Here is a 20,552-nt window from a genome sequence, read left to right as displayed (position 1 = left end):
TTTAAGGAACCTCCACACTATTTTCCACAGGGGCTGCATCAATTTACACTCCCGCCAACAGTGTACTCGGGCTCCCTTTTTTTCATGTCCTTGCCAACATTTGTGGTCCTTGTGACAGTAGCCATTCTGACAGGCGTGAGGGGATATCTCATGGTTTCGATGTGCATTTCTCTGATGATTAGCAATGTTGAGCATCTTTTCATGTGTTTGTTGGCCATCTGTATGCTTTCTTTGGAAGAATATCTGTTCTTCTCATTGTTAAATTGGGTTCTCTTTTTTTATACTGAGTTGTATGACTCCATTAATAAATAGTTTGGATATTAACCCCTTATTGCTCGTATCAATTACAAGCATTTTCCCCATTCAGTAGGCTGTCTTTTCATTTTGTTGATGGTTTCCTTTGCTGTGCAAAAGATTTTAAGCTTAATTTGTTTATTTCTGCTTTTCTTTCCTTTGCCTGAAGCAATAGATCCAAAAACACACTACTACAACTTATGTCAAAGAGTGTCCTGCTTGTTTCCTTCTGGGAGTTTTATGGTTTCTGGACTAACATTTAGGTCTGTAATCCATTTTGAGTTTATTTAGGTATGAGAAAATGTTCTAATTTCATTCTTTTACACGTAGGTGTCCATTTCCTGGCAACACTTATTAAAAAGACTTTCTTTTCCCCACTGTATATTTTTGCCTCCTTCGCTGTAAGTTAACTGAACATAAGCACGTGGGTTTATTTCTGGGTTTTCTATTCTGTTCCATTGATCTCTGTGTCTGTTTTTATACCACTGTAGCTCTGTAGTTTTGATTACTTCAGCTTTGTAGTACATTCTGAAGTCAGGGCGTGTGAAACCCCCAGACTTGTCCTTTTTTTCAAGATTACTCTGGCTAGTAAGGGTCTTCTGTGATTTTGTATAAATTTTAGGATTTTTTTAGTGCTGTGAAAAATGTCATGGGTGTTTTGCATTAAATATGTAGATTGCTTTGGATAGTATGGATATTTTTAGAATATTAGTTCTTTCAATCCATGAACACTGGTTATCTTTCCATTTATTTGTATCATTTTCAATTTCCTTCATTCGTGTTCTATAGTTTTCAGAGTATAGATCTTGTACTGGTTCTAGTTCTTGATATTTTACCTGTGGTCTTTCTCTCTAAAGCTTCTGGGATCTTCTCTTTACTCATGTCCTCCAGCTCTGGGAAATTCTGACAATTTCCTCCCTTTTTTCTTTGTTCTCTATTTCTAGAACTCATATTAGTCAGGTGATAGGTGTCCTAAATTTTATCTTTTTTCTCCTATTTTCCATCTCTTTATCTTTTTGTTCTATCTTCTGGAGGAGTTCAACTTTATATTTTAATCCATCAGTAGAAAACTTTCACTTTTGCAATCATATTTTTAACAACAAAGAGGTCTTTCTGTTCTCTCACTATTCTTTTTTTCTTGGTTCTTATTTTATGAAAGCAACATTTTTTTGGTTCTTTCTGAAGATATTATTAGAGTTGCTGTTGCAGTTTTCTTTTGCTGCCTGCATTGCCCCTATTTTTCCTAAACTTTTTTGGTTGCTTGTTTTGTTCATTTTGATCTTTTTCTTTCACAACAGGCTTCTTCAAATTTTTAACAATCACTGGCTATAGGTTTACATTTAAGCATGAGGAACCAAAGAGTGAGTTGGAGGTTCTATACAAGGGTGACTGCTGACTGGTGAGTTTCACCATCTGCTTCAGAGTCAGGGCATCAGGTCATTTCATTGGGGGATCCCCACGTGGTACTATCTGCAAGTCTTTGCTTTGGGTTATAGTTTCTCCAAAGAAGAATCCGATAATCTCATGCCTAAGAAATATCAGCCTGGCTGTCAACATCCTGGAGGCTGAGCTGTGGAGTGTGGATTGGTAGCAAGTAGAATGAAAGTGAAGCGTCAGTCGCTCAGTCGTGTCTGACTCTTTGTGATCCCATGGACTGCAGCCTGCCAGGCTCCTCCATCCATGGAATTCTCCAGGCAAGAATACACTAGAGAGGGTAGTCATTCCCTTCTCCAGGGGATCTTTCCAACCTAGGGATCAAACCCAGGTCTCCTGCATTGCAGGCAGATTCTTAGACTTCCACTTGCTCCCCCTTCTTTCAGGGTAGAGCTTTGTCCCAGCCTTGGCTGTGCCAGATACCCTACATCCAGGCCCTCTCTGATGACTTCTCCAGCGAGCAAAGCTCCCAACTTATATCTGCTGGTATGAAGGAGGGGCCGTGGGACTTAACTGCTCCTTAGTAAGACCTTTAACTAATCTTTGCAAGTATGTTTTACACCTGAATTCCTGAATCTCTCTAGATTTTCATGGCTCAAATCAGCCTCCTCTCCCACCAAATGCACAGAGATAGGTTTTTTGAGGCTTCTCCAATCTGCTCACCGCTCATTCATCCTGTCTAGAGTTTTCAAAATTTGACTGATGCTTCTTCGTTCATTCGTTTGCGCTCAGTCATGTCCTACTCTTTACCACCCCGCGGCTCCTCTGTTCATGGGATTATCCTGGCAGGAATACTGGACTGGATTGCCATCACGTTTCTCAGCTGCTGTCATTGCCTGCTTCCTGCTGCCCTTGTGTGTTTATGCTTTCTTCATTTTTTCATGATTTTGGGGGAGGGGAGTTAGAGTTGGGGAAGGCATTAGGGGATACATATATACACTTCACTGGAAGTTAAATAAAAAGCCCTCACTGAAAATGTTTTGATTTTGTGTTACTAAAATAGAACAAAATCACTGCTGTCAGAGAGATGTGACATGCTGCTGGCCAATTTGGTTAAATAATCTCTGCTCATGTACTCAGAAGCAAGCAGCACACGCCACCTCCTCTGAAGGCGCGAAAGGCTCTACAGCCTTTCGTGTGTCAGACAGGGTCTCTAAAGAAGGAGGCTCCCAACAGCACCACTGTAATAAAACCCATAGCACTGCTTATCATTGGGAGGTAATTGTTCTACAGCATGAATCATCCCTAGATGACTTTCTTGCCCCCAGGAACCCTCATGTTTTTCTGCCCATTTAGTCTGCGACATCAGAGGAGGACCAGCCCCATCAGAAGTAAACTTCCTTTTCTGAGTCCAAGCCTGTCATTGCACTGGCCGTGTCCTTCTTGCCTGTGGTTTTATCTGCCTCACGGAGAACCTCACAAACACAAAAGAGGTAAAGAGCCGAGACGTACGTGCATGTGTCCTCAATTATTTGATGAGGTAATGGAGGATAAACACTTAAATAAGCATCATAGTGAACAGAAAAGCAAGTAATGAATTCACTAGCATTTAACTATAAGAACATGAATTGTATTTTATAGTCACGTACAATTCCCTTAGGATTTAAAACTGCTTTCAAAGAAAACATTCTCCTCATTTTACATAGGATGAAATGATGCTCATAGAACTTACTGAAGTGTGTTCCAAATAGATCAGTAATTTTTTTAAAGTTTGAAGTCAGTAAGAATGGATATTTACAGAAGAAATCAACCCTTTATTTTGAATATCTTTCAGTTCTAAGCAGTTTGATTACTTCTGTGTTTGGCTTCTTTTTGGGTTTTCTAGCTTAAAGCAAAAGAGGTTGGAAATGTGACAGATTCAAGATATAGTATTTCTTTTTGCTACTAAATAAACATCCTGCCAAACTTTTTTTGCCTAACTTTTTAAAATTGATTTCTATTGGAGTATAGTTCCTTTACAATGCTGTGTTATTTTCTATTGTACAGCAAAGTGAATCAGCTCTATGTATACATTTATCCCCTCTTTTGCTGGATTTTCTTCCTATTTAGATCACCACAGAGCACTGAGTAGAGTCCCCTGAGCTATACAGTAGGTTCTTGTTATCTATTTTATCATAGTATCAATAGTGTACATATCTCAATCTCAGTCTCTCAATTCATCCCACCATTCTGCCTAACTTTGAGCTTAGTCTTTTTCTCTTGCCAATCTCTTTTGAGAGGTCATGTCAAAATTCCAAAATATCTTTTGAGACACACAACATGAAGCACATAGGCAAATCAATAGCAGTAACATGCTAGACCTACCTGTTAAAATAACACGTCACCACCGTCCCAGCTACAGCCATTTGTTGGCATGCAAGGATGAATTCACTGGTCCAGATGAGGCCAATTAAATGGTACCACCACATATACCGAATGCCTGAAAGAGGCTTATATTCCACTTGGCCACCTTCAACGACCTGTGCAGCTCCTAAAGTTTAAAACACAAACATGCTTTATATCTGTGTTTTCCTAAGTATGGAAGCAAGTTCAAGAGGCCATTCTTCCTCAGTTCTAGACTTTGGCATCACACGAAACACAGATGTCAACGTCAAGTTTGAAGTTCCCACCATAACTTAAGATATTCATAGCAAAACTAAAATTGAGAACCCACATTTAACTTATGAATAATATTAATAGTGGTAATTATGATAACTGGTAGGCAACTTGTATAAGATGACACTTGATCTATCTTCTAATGGCCGCCCCACTTTGCAGATATGAAAACAGGTTTGGAAGAGTCAAGTAACTTTTGCAAAGTCTCACTGCTCATAATTAGCGGAGGGAGAATATAAACCTGGACACAGTGGACTCTAAAACCCGTGGTTTTTCTATCACAACACTCTGTGATGTAAACAAAACTTATGTTGATGAAAGCTGTGTTATAGAACCCTATGTTATAGAACCATGCTTCACCAAAAATTTAGACTCAATAAAGACAAGAATCTTCATTTGTTCAAAAGGATTAATTTCAGATTTCAAGAGCAAACTCTCCTAGTACATTTAAAATGGCTAGTGGGCCTCAGTGTTAATCTCCTAGATTCAGATGTCAGCTTTATCCTTTTTGGGTAGCCTGGGGCAAGTTATTTGGCCTCTTGGAGTGTTAGTATCCTTATCTGTAATACTCATTTCCTGATGGTTATTCAAGAAAGAGTAGAATGGGATTACCTGGTGAGTACTGGCCCATAGAAATATCAGTCCACAAGTGATGACGATTATTACTTAAATTTCAGGAGCACAATATTATATTAAACTGAGGCCAGTGCAATCACCCCAGCAATGCTCTGCCAGTCACTGACTATGTCCCGCTTTATTTGCTCTCATCTAAAGAAGCCCTTGAATTGGCTCTGCAATTCAACCCAATTCCATACCAAATCTCAGTTCCGCAACTACACTTGATTTCTAGATGTTCTCTGCTCTGTTTTGTTTTATTAGATTTTTTTATATGGATCAATAAAAAACTTTATTGAATTTGTTCCAATATTGCTTCTGTTTTACGCTTTGGGTTTTTGGCTGTGAGGCATATGGAATCTTAGCTCCCCAATCAGGGATTGAACCCATACCCCCGGCACTGGAAGGCAGTCTTAAACACTGGACCACCAAGGAAGTTCCCTGCTGTATATTTTAAACAAACTGCAAGAAAGAAGATGCACTTTAGTCTCTGGCAAAACCTACAACTTGAAGAACATTTAAAGAGAGTTTCATACTAATATTTCCTTTCATAGCTATAAATTGCTCTCAGGTTCATAATTCGTGTCTTTAGACATTCACAATAGGGTCTGGGCAAAGGAGGTGGGAAAGATAATCATGCTGTAGAAGAAACTGATTCCACAGATGAAGGCTGCTCTTAGTAACTCCTGCTCTGTGTTCTGCCGAACAAGAGTCACATTGTGAGAAATACTAGATCAGCTTGGTTCAGACAGAAGTTAATATTTTATTGAACACTGGATTCATTCTGGCTTGGAGGCAATCTCTATTTCAGGTAAGGCGCTAATAAATGCTTACGCATTTCCAAAATGGATGTGTTTTAGAAAAGCATTCCCAGTCCCAAAGGAGGCGGCCCCTCATGACTGACAGGCACACGTATGTAGTAGATCAGGTGAGTGGAGACTTGGAGAGCCGCTTCTGGAACAGCAGAAGTGATGGGGCCAGTCAACAAGCATGGGGTCACCAGTGACGGGGACACACTGGCGTTTGCAAGCACAGGACTACCACATCACACGTGATTTGGGGATGGATGAAGTTTCCAAAGAAGAGGAGAGATGATTTCCTCAACAGACAAAAGGCAAGTAAATACAAAGGCCTTGGGTGCTAAGGAGGGATTGTGTCTCCCTGGGGCTGCCAATGGCACATTCACACACACCCCAGCTTGGCACACTGATGGCAGCAGTCAGCAAGTGGAGGATGGCTAAAAGGGATACATCAGGACCCATACAGGCCACCACACTGCTGGCATTCCTCAAAGAAGCACAATGGGTAAAGATATTATTCACTGACCACTTGACTGTTTTTGACCATCTTTACTGAAACCATCAACTATTTATTCTTCTGGTTCAGTAATAACCAGGCTATTTACAGACTTTCCTTTAGGGCAGGGTTTTTCAACCTCTCAACATAGCAATTGGCATTTTGGATCACATGAGTGTTAGGGGTGCGAAGTGGGGGAGTTGCCCTATGCATTGCAGGACATTAAGCAGCTTTCTTGGCCTCTACCCATTAGATGCCAGAAGCATCTTCCCTCCCCTCCTCCAGTTAAGACAACCCAAATGTCTGTAAACAAACTGCTGCTTGATAACCACAGCTTTAAGGAGCTCTGGCTTCAGGGAGAAGCTTAGAACACGACTGTGGGTGGGGCAGATGTGTTTATGCACACACGACTGCCCTCTCCTGGATAGCTAGGTTAGTGCAGGCAAGAGCCTCTCATCAAAGTATCAGTTGCTTTGTTATTAATACTAACACATTACAATACTGTTACCACCACGTGTAGCTAACAGATGCTAGGGAACTGGATCCCAAGATGAGATTTGATCTGGAATGGTAGTGAAAAGGGCACTGAACAGGATGAAGGCCTGGTCCAATCTCGGCCTTGACATTTGTGATAAGCCACCTGGGCCTCCGTTCTCTAACTGTAAACATGAAGAGGGAAGACAAGATGAACTCGGAGCAGGGGTTACAGAGTCTGAGTCACACAGACTGAAATTCATATATCTCTTCTGTCTCCTAACGGCTGAACAACCTCAGGCAGGTTATGAGGTTGCAGGGCCTTTTAAAATCTGAAGATACTAATACCTCCTTTTCATTTCCTTGTTGATTCCAACCAGTCTCGTGGCTCTAAATGCCATACGTATAGCTGTTATAAGGATTAAACAGGCAGTTGCTTAGCTGTAATTGAGGTATAAGTAGATATGATTTCAGTTGTGAAGTTAAGAAATATTTATTCAGCATTCTAGATTTATGCTGGACGTCAGCTATTACGGGAAAAAAATGAAAAAAAGGCAAGCAAAAAAAATCAGAAAGAAGATACAGTCAGAGTGAATATCAGGAACTCACATGCTGCTACATTAGTTTATTCGCCTCCCCTTCTTCTGGACTGTTTATAATTGCTCCTCCAATCGTCTAAGAGTTTTTTTCCTATCCTCATGCTCAGTCAGTGACCTCATTTTTGGTTTCTCTGAGAAAACTGAAGCCATGGGAAAGTCTCTGGGAACATCTACCCCATCTCTACCCCTCAGCTGCGTGTGTCCATAACTGGACACTCCACCTTAATACGATAAAGTGTCCGTGGTTCTAAGGGGAGCCCCTGCACTAGATCCCCTTTCTCATCTGCTTGAAGATACCACTTCAGAAAATTTCCCTCTCTTTCTTGCTTCCTTAAAATATTCTTCTTTACTGAATCATTTTTAATAATTTCCTATCTTAAAACCCCCTACTTTTGAACTCCCTTTACTCCTCCAGTTTCCTTCCTACTTCTCTGTTCCTCTTCACAGCCAAATTTCTGGAGGTTGTCTCTTACTCTTTCCAATTCTTTTTCTCTTTCTCTTAAACCCGCTCTAATTGTGATCCACTCCCCCACACTGCTCTGAAACGGTTCTGTTTCACTTCCGTGCTGCTAACTTCAATGGTCAATCCTTAGCTCTTACCTGATCAGCAGCTTATGACACATTCAACATTTCACCCCAGTTCCGTTCAGCACATTATTCTCCTGCTCATTGGTTGCTCCCTTTCAATTTCCTTTCCTTTTTCTTCCTCATCTCCAAGACCTCTTAACATTTACATGGCCCAAAGCACAGTCCTTGGATTTCTTTTCTATCTGCACTCATTCAAATCTCATGGCTTTAAATACTATTCATGTATTCCCCAATTCCCACATGTAGACGTCTAGCTGGGCCTCTCCAGAAACTTCAGACTCAAACCATTAACTCCCTGCCCGACATGTCCACCTGGATGTCTAAAAGATATTTCAATAAACACAACTAAAAATGAATTTTTGCTCTTCCTGGAAGATGTTCCACTCAAAGTCCTGTCCTGTCTCAGCTGATGGCCATCTCATCTTCCAGTTGCTCAAGCTAAAAAACCTCAGTGTCATCCCCAACTCCTCTTTCACATCCTTAATGTAATATTAGGAAATTCTTCAAAATAGACACAGAACCTGTATGTCACGGCATTTCCACCATTACAACCCTGTTCTAAGTCACTAACACCTCCTCCTTGAATCACTGCCATGAAAATGTGAGTCAGACCACGCCACTCTGCTGCTTAAAATGCTGCAATGACTTCCTGTCTCAGAAACAAAGTTCTGTAATGGCCCAGGAGGCCCAGTATCTGACCCTGTGACCCCTGCCTGAACCATGCTCCCCCTCAACCACACTACTCTGGGGAGCGGCCCTCCTGTGTCCCCAGAGCCGCTGCCTTTGCTGGTCCCTTTGCCTAGAACACTTCCCCTTCCTTCACATAGTCTCAGGGCTCTGCCCTCACCTCCTTCAAATCTTTGCTCACAATTATCTTCTCAATAAGGCCTTCCCCAATCATTAAATCCCCTCCTCAAGCATTTCTTGTTTTAAAAATATACTATGGAAATATAATAAATGCTAGAATACATTTAAGATGTCTGAATTTTACACAGTTTGAGGGTCCCTTGATAAGACGAAGAATACAAAGTTAGGTAGTTAGGTACTGAACCTTGCAAGAGTCCTTGCAAATGAAAGACCCTGAACTTTAAGCTTTAGGGGCTTGAAGGTAAACTTGTCTCGAATCTGATTTAAAGTGTTATGATAAGTTAATCTGATAAGTGTTATGGCAAAAAGTAGAACAGGTTAATTGGGGCTCCTTAAGCATTTATTCTGGAGTAGGAAATGGCAACCCACGCTAGTATTTCTGCCTGGAAAATTCCATGGACAAAGGAGCCTGGCAGGCTACAGTCCATGGGGTTGCAAAAGAGTCAGACATGATTGAGCACACACAGTACAACACAAGCATTTATTATTCTTCTCTGCTCTATTTTTTTCCTTACCACCTATCAAATTTGAATATACTATAAAATTCACTTACTCATTTTATTTAATGCTTATCTCCCTGTAGCCTTCAAACTGGAAGAAAAGCTGTATCTCCAACATCTATAACAGGATCCGATATAGTAAATGTTCAATAAATACTTGTTCAATGAACGACTGCTTGAATGAATGAACCAATCTTCCTCAAATAATACATCCAATCAAAGAGATTTGAGACAACTTTCAGGAAGTCTTCCTAGAGATCATCGTCATAACCTGGAGGAAATGCATCATGCAGCTAGCTGTAAATTTGGGTATTACAAGCAAGTTTTAAAGCAGTTTGAAAGACTGACATGTTACTAATGATTAGTGTGAATGGCAGTTTCTCAAGGAAGGCAGTGTAGCTGATTGGGATAATCTCCCAAATGATGCAGGCCCAACTTAAAACAGTCCGATGTTCTACCACATTCTGTGCACTTGGCCTCTTCCAGCCAACTGGCTTGGTGTCCTGCTGACACCCAGCCTGCCTGTGCCTCCCACTGGCTCAGCTTCTGCTCTGACAGCATGGGGATCAGGGAAAAAGAGAAGAAAATCGCATGGCCATCATGCCTGGAGCTTACCTAGGTCTTTCTGTGTATACATCACACTCAATACAACATGGATGTGAATTCACTCCCTGACTCAGCACACGCTGAACTCACTCGAGGGCTGTGCACGGACCTTAGAGACAGAAAGAAAAAGACACAGTCCCTGCCCTCCAGATGTTCATTCTCCTGAGGGGGGACAGCACACAAGTCATTATCTTGTGTGATTGTTTAGAGGCTTTGTCATCGCCTGACATAACACATTTATGCTCCTTTCCCCATTCCCTGTGTCTGGTTCACTGCAGTATCTCTAGTTCCCAACAGGCATTCAATGAATAGTTCTTAAAAGAATGAAGCATATACAAAATGTAAGGAAAAAAAAAGAAGAAATAGCTCGGTATGCTTAGGCAATTTATAAGAGAGTTTCCAAGAAATATATTGAAAGTGAAAGTATTAATCGCTCAGTTACGTCTGACTCTTTACAACCCCAAGGACTGTAGCCCGCCAGGCTTCTCTGTCCATGGAATTATCCAGGCAAGAATACTGCAGTGGGTTGCCATTTCCTTCTCCAGGGGATCTTTTTGACCCAGGTACTGAACCCAGGTCTCCTGCATTGCAGGCAGATTCTTTACTGTCTGAGCCGCCAGGGATAGTTCCAAGAAATATATTACTCAAAACAAATCTTGAATAATGACTCGTTTTCCAAGCAGTGATGGGCAGAAAGTTGGGGTGAGGCTTAGGAAGGGGAGAAGATTCTAGACTAAGATCACAGCATGTGCAAAGACAACTAGATGTTCATGGAGGCTGTCTCCCTTCACACTTCCCCACGGGTACATAAACTTCGGAAAAGCAGGAGCTGTTTCAAATCTCTCCAGAGCTACCCCTCTTCCCCCTGTTCCTAGGACAGGGCTGGGCTACTAGGAAGCTTTTGTGAAATAACTTCAATTATCTTCTAGATCTCTGATAACCTAAAAAGAGGACAGTTTTCTTTTAGACTGTGTTCTCAAATATGCCAGGCAGAGAACAAACCACAAACCTGAAGTTAGTACTAGACATTCCTTGGTTGACATTAGTTCCTAATATAAGAAACACATACAAGCCCCCTATTTGCAAAGCAAAGCTCGGGTCCCATCTCAGCCTCCTAACTTCTTTATGAGGCAGCCTGGGGAAAGCACAGTTTATCCACTGCAAAAATGGGAAAAAGGAAGCCCAGATTAACATTCAAGGAAGGCCAGAGCCAGCCTAGATCCCAGGTCCCTTGACGGGAGTCCCTCTAGCTGACCCTGCTTCTTCCTTTCCAAGCAGTCCTTCGCCTTTCAGCACGCTAGGCACATTCCTGTGATGACAGATCTCTTCTGACTGTAGTACCACTGGGAGAGAAAGCCACCCCCAGCCCAAACAGGCCCCTTTCTTCTACTGTTTCAACTCTGAGGCTTCCTGACCACCTAATGATAACTGAGGGTCATCAGGTCATCTGGGCTCTTTTCAACCTGCCAACTGCACCTACTATTACTATGTTCCTGTAGCTACTTCTTCCACTGGATTCTAGTAATCACTGTCACATTGCTGGTAGCATACAAGTCCCAACTGACTAATTACTGTCATTTCTGGGGGGCCTGTCATTTCTTCTGCTCCACTGAAGGAATCCCCAAACAAGCCCAAGTTTGTCAACTAATTAAGGGACTTATTAACAGTCACTAGATAAACAGCTCAGCAAAAAATGGCAAAAACTTATCAACCTAAGTTGACTTTTTATGCATTTTTTCTGTTTTACACAATAAAGTATTAACTATTCAGTCATGTGACACAATAAAAATCTCATAGTAGGTACCACTGAGGACACCCCCACAACACTGGGGACCTTGGGCGGAGACTGGAGAAGGGGCTGAGAGCTCTGTGACTGCCTGAGGGGACATGAGATGAGACAGGTGCTGCGCGGGCGTCCCTCACCACCCCCCACCTGGGCATCTGCTGAGGGAAAGTGAAATGAGACAGGTGCTGTGCGGGCGTCCCTCACCCGCCTATCACATGGGCATCTGCTGAGGATCCAAACAGCAGCAGATGACCCGCCCAGGCCTGGGGCTTGTCATCCTGGCACTGCATGAAAAGGCCTTTGAAGACAAAGGGACCTCTGTATACCACGCTGGCCCACAGGTGAGTGGAAAGGAGAGGCAGGTGGCCTGGTTTCTATGCTGCCCAACCCTGGGGAGGAGGGAAGGCAGGAGCTCTGTCAACACCAGGCCTCCTGGAAGCCTGGTATCTACCTGCTCACAGATTCCTGCAGCACGTCCTGGGCACCCAGTTTCCTTTCTTGCCCTTCATATTTATTTTTATTTATTTGGTCTGGTCTTGGTTGCAGGATCTTGTAACTACAGCACGCAAACTCTTGGTTGTGGTCATGTGGGGTCTAGCTCCCCAACTAGGGATTAAACCCTGGCCCCTGCCTTGGGAGCAGAGTCTTAGCCACTAGACCACCAGGGAAGTCCCTCCTGCTCTTCAATTCATCTCACTTTTGCTCATTTATCTCCTTCCAAAATGGCCATGCTTTAATACATAACTTTCCAACATGCTGCCTTCTACCCTACAGAGCAGCCCACTGTCCCCACCCTCTTCTCAGACCTGGGGCCCAGGCTGTTTAATGCTTCCCAGGCCTTGGACCCAACTGGGGCCTAAGAAGGAGAACTGGAGGGGCACCCTGCTAGCAGATCAAGTCATCCCCTGCCAGAATTGGCCTTGGGGCATGTTCCTTTCCGACTGGGCCCCCAACTCTCAGGACCAGCTCTCGCCTGTCCTCTATGACCAGGTTCTCTCCTATGCTTGGACATGACCCCACTAAACCCCTTTGCTTCTTTCTGTACTTTCTGATCATCTGGTGATTTCCAGCCCATCCTCTGAGAAGCCTTCCCTGTCTCACAAAGTCGGCTGGAGCCTCGCCATGGTACTCTCACAGGTCCCCAAATTTCTCCTCTAGTGATGTTCCCCTACCTTTGCCATCCTCACTGTGGGCAGAGGCCACCTCTCTTCCCCAGTGCCTTGCCAGGACCCTGCCCCACAGCCCTCACCTAACATTTGTGCATTAAAGAAAGAACTAAAGAATGTGTCCTGCTGCAAACCACAGAGACAATTCCCTCCACCCAGACTCACAGCCCGTAATGACAGCAGAGTGGGCAACTGTGCCCTGGAGGCTGGAGGAGGAAGGTCCCTCCCTGGTCCCAAGTCATGCTTCCCAAGGCCCCACCTCGTCCCTGTGGTTCTGGAGGACGAGGGCTCAGCACCACAGTCTACCACCCAGGGCGTCAAGTCCTGCCACCCCCTGCCACACCTCACTCCCAGCCCGCTCTGGCTTCAGCCCCTAGCCTGCCATGTTGCCCTCTAGTCACAGGCTGCAAACACCACAGTATGGGCGTAGCCCGCATCTGCCAGCCAGTCTCTGTGGTCACAACACTGCTTCGACTTGAACGAATAAAGCTCAGGAGGCCTAGTTTGATTTCCTAGCCCCGTATCTGAGACACAGGGACATGTGAGGCAGTGGAAAGAGCTCAGGTTCTAGAGCTAGAGCTGTTCTAGAGCACTGGTGTCAGCTAGCTGGATGGCCTTCAGCAAATTACTTACTAGAACCTCAATGTTCTTGCCTATAACTCGAACATAACAACACTGGCATAAAAAGGGGGTTGCGAAGCTTAAAGAAGAGAACACAAGGAAGCACCTAGTACAGAGCTCAGAATTCAGGAAATTTTCAACAAGCGTTCACTTTCCTGCAGGTACCGAGGCCACTGCCTTCCTATCCAACCAGGACTAAGACTGCGTCGAGGAAATGAGCTAGAACGTGATTGTTCAATGTTGCCCCAGTTGAGACTTCCAACTGTCTCATGATTTCTGTTCTTTCATCTTTTCTTGGTAACAGAACCTTTTATTTTTAAACTGTGCACGGCTGCCCCCAAATGAAACAGCCTTGCCGTCTCAGGAGCAAGGCAATGCAGAGGTCTGCGTGCACTCCTGTTAAACTGGTTCTTCTGAGATAGCAACAACATTTCAGAAGGGTCTTTTTTTTTTTCACATATTGATACAGTAGAGGGAAAAGAATTTCCTGCATCACCCCATGACAGAGCCTCAAACACCATCACGGCTGCCACCAGAGGCCTTGAGCTGCATGGGAAGTCTGGTCCCTACAAAAACAGGCCAGTGGTTCCAGAATGCTGGGGCCTCTGTGCCTGACTCCAGCATCGTGGAACCCATCCCCACGGCCCTTACCTGCAGTCCCCAGGCTCAGGAGCACAGCCACCCAGAGGACCCAGAAGAAAATGAGGATGGCAAACGTCCACAGCGGCTGGAACAGCAGGAAGGGAGAGCTTCTGATGGCTTTATTGGTGACTTGGAGAAGTTCAACTGTCAATTTGATCCTCTTTCTGAGGACATAAATCAAGATGAGTAGAACTGCCTGATGAAAAAGGGATTAAATTATTCAAAATAATGAAGAACTGAGACGAACTTAAACCCTAATATTTTACTGACATCTCAGCAAACAGTTTTTCCTACTTTTATTATAATGGAATAGACATGTTCTCAAGTACTAATTGAGCATCTACTATGTGCTGATATTCATGCTAGATTCTGCTGCTACAACAGTGGACACGATAGAGCCTCTGCCCTAAATGAGCTTGCAGTCTGGTCAGAGAGAGAGAGAATAAGGTCCTTTGGCATCAGGGAACTATTTCTTTTTCCCAATAGCACCTCACATGCCAGAGAATGCTGAAGGACTGCAGAAGGGCAAGGGACCACAGAACAACGCTCTTTCCTTTGGGTCTCCTTCTTCTTCAGTTGCTGCTCCTTGGGATCTTTTGGGTAGTCCTTCCTGCTCTTTTGTGGTTATAGCATCCTTCTTAGATGCTTGAAACTTTCAAATAAAAACTTCCAGGGAGTTCCCTGGTTAGAACGCCATGCCCCCACTGCAGAGGGCACAGGTTCAATCCCTGATCAGGGAACTAAGATCCTACAAGCTATGCAATGCTGTCAATTTAAAACAAAAATCTCCAACCTCACCTTTCTCTACATGATGGATGAGTAAGCACATCAGTTACTGACCAGGCAGTGGGCATCCTCCAGTGTGCCAGACTCAACGTGTCCAGAACTGACTCCATCATCTTCACACAAAAATCTATTTCCCCCATATTCCCTACTCCAGCAGTCCTAATTTTTCTGCACTCTCCAAGAAAGTTAGGTTCCTCTCTTGCAGGCTTCCATCCTCCCCTACTGTAGCACTCAGCACCCTCTGCTGTGGATGTTTATTGCCTGCGTGGCACATTACTTGACGTCAAGCTTCTTGAGGGCAGGGCCATCCCTTACTGTCAAGGGCTGGCAAAGCGACAGCCATAGCACAATCTCAGTTTGCTGGCAGAGCTCCCAGTCTATTCTCTCCTCCCCATGTTGATGCCACAGCTCAAATCTCATCTTCTCTCTTCTAGACCCCTAATAACCTCCTCATTACCTTCTGCTTTTAATTCCCTTAACCCCCTACTCCTGACCTCATCCCTGCTCCAACACAAGCTAAAGGGATCTTTGTAAAACGTGCAGTCAAGGATGTCATCTCCCAGATCAGAATCCTTCGACCTTTCCCCAGAGCTCCTGGATAAAGACTGAAATCATCACCACCGCAAATCAGGACCTCCCCTGTCTGGTCCCTTCCTAACAAGGGAACATCCTACAGGCTCCTCTCTTGTCCACGTGACCCAGCACACCACTCCCGGAGCCCAAGATGCCATTCTTCTTCCCGCTGGACTCAGGTGTTGCTGCCCATGTGGATCTCATAGTCAAGTGGAGGGAAGTCAAGGGACAGAGGGATAAAATGTGCAAAACTGCTCCCGGGGCCTGAAGGGCCCAGCTGTGACCCAGCTGTGGGGACTGGCCTGAGGACCCAGGGAGAGATGCCTGGAGGAGACGTGAGACTTGTGAAAGCTGAGTAGGAATTTCCATTTCTGTGTCCTCAATGCCTAGCACAATCAACAAGGAAGAGGGACTTCGTTTTTTACTAAAAATTTTAATGAAGCAAAATGATAGAATCTTTAGGCAAATAAACTGGGATCTCCTGAGTGGCTGGTAGCTCCTGAATGGAATGCTAAAATGTGTGTATTTAATATGTGTGTGCTTTTCAACTTAAATATGTGTATGTGTATATAAAAGGCTCTCCTCATGTTCAAAGTACACCACGAGGGTACCGACCAGAACTGAAGAGTTAACTATCCCGTTATTCCCTAGTCTCAGGGAGATCAGCGTTACCCACTGGGGACAGTGCTGGGGTGTGGGGTGGGCAGCAGAGCTGAGTCACCACAGGTGTCAAGCCTCTACTCCCCTTTCTGGGCTCTAGGCTGCAAACTGCTGCATCTCAGCCTGTGGCCCTAGGCTGACACCCTGAGGTGGGCAGCCAATGCCATTCATCCCCTTTTCTTCTTGCTGCTACTGGGTATATTGAAACCACTGAAATGGTATTCCTAGGCAGCTCCCCTCACGGCGGGAATCTTGCCCTGTGCATCACGTCATGGCCTTGCTGGCTTTGTAGGTCATCTCATGGTGGGGTGTGTGCTGGCTGTGTGTTTTTTCTGGCCAGCTCCATTGTCTAGGGCAGGGCCCTGTGCAAAACAGGTGCTCAGAAATGGTGATGGTGACAGAGAGTCCTAGGGATCTTATCAGAACAAGCTCACCAGAAACTGGTACCTGGCAGAAATGAAGTAGCAGTGACACACGTGTCAATGAATGGTGTGTGAGCTGTGGTGCGGTTCCTCCCTCTCCTCTCGCAGCCTCCCCTTTCTCTATCCTTACACTCAATGAAGAGAATCCCCTGACCTGGCATCTGACGGCCACTGATGGTTCAGTGTGAGAAGACAAAGGGAGCCCTATGGAGGGCTGGGAAGGATAATGGTCGTGGGGGAAGTGGAAGGAGGTGAGCGCCCCTGGCTCCCAGCCCTGCTTCTCCCTGCCTCTTGTGCCCGACAGCCCAGCACCTGGCCTGGGGTGTGGGAGCCCTTTCTTCTCCAGCCTCCTGTCCAGGCCCCGGCTCAGCCATGGGCCTGGACCCAGGACAAACCAGGAGCTTTGCTGTATCGGATACTTGCTCCCTGAGATGCAGTTCATGTGAGGAACACAAACCTGACACCTCCCTGCTGCTGCTGCTGCTAAGTCGCTTCAGTCGTGTCTGACTCTATGCGACCCCATAGACGGCAGCCCACCAGGCTCCCCTGTCCCTGGGATTCTCCTGGCAAGAACACTGGAGTGGGTTGCCATTTCCTTCCCTAGAGGAGAGAAAATGTGAGGCCTGTGTCATATGTGAGAACTCAAGTATTTCCTTAAAGGAGAGAGCTGAGTCAGTGAGAGAGTTTGAGGCTCTTATGAGAACTGAGTTGCTGAAACATTTAATGGGCATGTGAAACCACCCCCCCGCCCCGTCATGCCTCCATGACATAACGCTTAGGAAGCAACACACTAAAGGATGCCCATGGGCCGCCTGAAGCCAACCCCAGGGCCTGTCCAGGCCTATGATGTCAGCACCACGATCGGCATCCAGGAAGTGGCCTGAATGATTCTCAGTTGCCAACCATCCTCCCCCAACAACCTGTATCTCCAGGCTCAATATTCTGTTTGCCCGCTCTCAGCCAGAGAATTCACTGGGGAGGCAGCAGGCTCCCTGCAAACCAGATGAACCTAGTGGCCGGCAGGTTTGGAGACAAAGGGCTCTCTGTGTTCAAGGGCAGTGGGAGCTGTCACGCCTTTGGGAGCAAAGCGTCCACTGGCTGGAGGAGGTGGTGGGGCTCTTCTCAAACCAGGAAGTAGGAACTGTTACAAGTCTGCCTCCCTCTCCACACGGTAGTGTTCACCCTACAGCTGCCTGGGGGTGAAAGCGGTCCTGCTATAGCAAGGGTGACGGATCAGCAAGGGTAACGAGTCAACTGCTGAGATGGCAGAAATGACTTGGAAAGAGGTAAGATTGTTTTTTCACTTTTTGAGGCTGCATTGCATTCCTACACAGGTATCTCAAATGAAATGTGAAGGCACTAAATGTGTATGTACAGTCACTACATTACTACGTACGCACCTTCTGCAGTGAAAAAAAAAAAACAAATGCTCATTGTTTGGGGTTAAAATGCAACTGTTTGGACTTCAGAGTTCTGGCAGGCTACCTGATCTACTGCTGGAAGAGTGCTTCTTACCGTGATTACTGTAGATACAATAGCAAATCCCAGCAGACACTTCATATTTTCCCTTTCTGTGTCCAGTTCTATGCTGAGGTCATTGGTATAGTCATAGTACAGCCACCATAAGACACTGCAGACAACTGGAAAGCAAAACAGCAGTGGAACTCAGCACACATGCCATGAGGTAACCACCCTGCCCCCTGACACTGGGTGGCCCTGCTCAGGCAGTGGGTCCCAAATCCCTTGGGCTTTACAGGCAATGACCAACCCTCTGAAGCAGCTAGGCAGGGCCATGGCGGTCCATCGAGGAGCTGCCAGGCCTAGGGTGGCTGTGGATCTCTGGGAGATGTAGGAAGGTGACTCCAAAACACAGGTGTGTCCTGTGAGCCTAGCCCACAGGTCGGGCTGGGTGTGAGCATTGGAGGAAACCTTACAGACAGGATGGTGAGAGGAACAACATTAGAGTCCAAAGGCTAAAATTTCCAAACCAGCTCTGCAGGTGACAACTCCAGAGGAGCCTGGATATCGGCCTTGCTCTTGTTCCATTGCCAAGTCACGTCCAACTCTTTGCGACCCTATTAACTTCAGCATGCCAGGTTCCTCTGGCTTCCACTATCTCAAAGGAGTTTGCTCAAATTCATGTCCACTGAGTCTGTGATGCTATCTAAACATCTCATCCTCTGTTGCCCCCTTCTCCTTTTGCCTTCAGTCTTTCCCAGCATTAGGGTCTTTTCCCAATGAGTTGGCTCTTCATATCAGGTGGCAAAAATATTGAGTTTCAATTTTAGCATCAGTCTTTATAAAGAATAGTCAGAGTGAATTTCCTTTAGGACTGACTGGTTTGATCTCTTTGCTGTCCAAGGGACTTTCAAGAGTCTTCTCCAGCATCATAATTCAAAAGCATCCATTCTTTGGCACTCAGCCTTCCTTATGGCTCAACTCTCACATCTGTACTGGAATGACCATACCTTTGACTATATGGATACTGGCTTGACACCTACAAAACTGGCAGATGTCCTAACATCACAAATGCTCTGCATTTAGGGACCTGGTGACACCTGCACCACCTCCACAGTGGCTTCAGGGAGGGCATCTTTACCACTTGTAGGTGGGAAAGGGCATCCCTCACAAGCCGTCCTGCATGTCCTCCAGCACAGGCACACGGGGCACCTGTGAGCTGCAGGGCTGGGAGGTGCTGAGGACAGAACTGATTGTTCAGAAGATGAAACACTATGGTCATGCCAAGTATTTATTTGGTCATACCAATTATTAAAAATTAAAATATCCTATACCAGGATCCTATACTGCTGCCTTGATCTTCCTGCCTGCCCCTGTCCCTCAGATCTTCTTCCCTGACAACAACTGGATGGACCCAGGATCCAGCACTGAAAAGGCAAACAGTGGGCATGGGACATGTCTCTGGTACCCTGCCCAGCTCAAGGGCTGTGTCTCTTCAGACTGGCCTGAGCCTTTGCAGGGCAATATGGGCCCCTACGTGCCAATGGGGGATATGAAAATTCAGAAAAAATTCTTTAAAGGGCTTCCAACAGGCACTAGCAACCCACTCCAGTGTTCTTGCCTGGAGAATCCCAGGGACAGGGGAGCCTGGTGGGCTGCCATCTCTGGGGTCACACAGAGTTGGACATGACTGAAGCGACTTAGCAACAGGCACTAGAATTGGCTTTTAATGGATAAAACCAGTACCACTCACTGGGCTGGCTCATCTGAGAGTGCAGAAGAGATGGCAGGCCAGGCAGGAACTTTGCTGTTAGCTGTGAGACAGAAGCAGTCCTGTAGTCCTCCCTGTCCTCTTTGGGCCTGTGTTTCCTCTTACATAAAATGAGGGGGATGGACAAGAGCTTCTCTAAGATCCCATGTAGCTCAAAAATGCCAGCTTTTAAGTTCTACATGTAATAGAAAGGTTTTTCACTTGATCAAGAAGAAACCAATCAAGTGGAAATACTTACACAACAATCCCAAAACAATCAGTGCAATGAAAATGTGAACCAGAAGGGTGGTGATGAAGCGGAAGGTGAACATCATGGCCAAAGACAAGGCTAGAAAATTAAGCAAAACATACAAATTCTAACGACAATCAGGGCATGAAGGTGATGACAATGGGGCTGGAATGACTAAACCTTCTGAAAGAGTGAAGGCTGAGGACTTTCTTCAATCTCGAAATATCTCGGACCTCTATCAAACAGAAAAACAAGACATACCCAGGCCACCCTCTGAAGCATGTACAAGTTCAGCCTGTGACAGTAAGCCATGTCCTGAAAGCGCTAGCATGCTTCTTGAATTATAAAAATGTTTTCAAAGCAGGTATTATTCCCAAATACCCTAAACTTTTTTTTTATGTCCAAATGAAACATCTAAAATTTTTTTATTAAAATTAACTCTTTTGATTTCATAACTTAAAAGTTCTAATTTTGTGTTCTCAGATATCCTCACTAAATATGAAAGATGAATGCCTTTAAAAATGAAAAATGTAAGATAATTATATAAGATATATGTATAAAAATTTGCAT

General features: G+C 45.0%; 1 protein-coding gene across 5 annotated transcripts in view; it reads right to left on the bottom strand.

Moving 5' to 3' along the window:
- SLC44A3 (solute carrier family 44, member 3) overlaps nucleotides 1-20,552 on the bottom strand; it is an 87,002-nt gene that overhangs the window by 37,688 nt on the left and 28,762 nt on the right. For all 5 annotated transcript variants that reach the window (XM_010860484.1, XM_010860485.1, XM_010860486.1 and 2 more), the window contains 4 exons: nucleotides 19,992-20,081; nucleotides 18,040-18,164; nucleotides 14,093-14,279; nucleotides 4,033-4,198 (listed from right to left, as the gene is read on the bottom strand). In XM_010860484.1, the coding sequence (XP_010858786.1) occupies nucleotides 4,033-4,198; nucleotides 14,093-14,279; nucleotides 18,040-18,164; nucleotides 19,992-20,081 (568 nt within the window). The remainder of the gene's footprint in view (nucleotides 1-4,032; nucleotides 4,199-14,092; nucleotides 14,280-18,039; nucleotides 18,165-19,991; nucleotides 20,082-20,552) is intronic.

This window comes from Bison bison, unplaced genomic scaffold (genome assembly GCF_000754665.1).
Source record: "Bison bison bison isolate TAMUID 2011002044 unplaced genomic scaffold, Bison_UMD1.0 scf7180017864466, whole genome shotgun sequence".
NCBI lineage: Eukaryota > Metazoa > Chordata > Mammalia > Artiodactyla > Bovidae > Bison > Bison bison.
The sequence above is the reverse complement of the archived record's forward strand: the minus strand, read 5'-3'. Positions and strand labels throughout refer to the sequence as shown.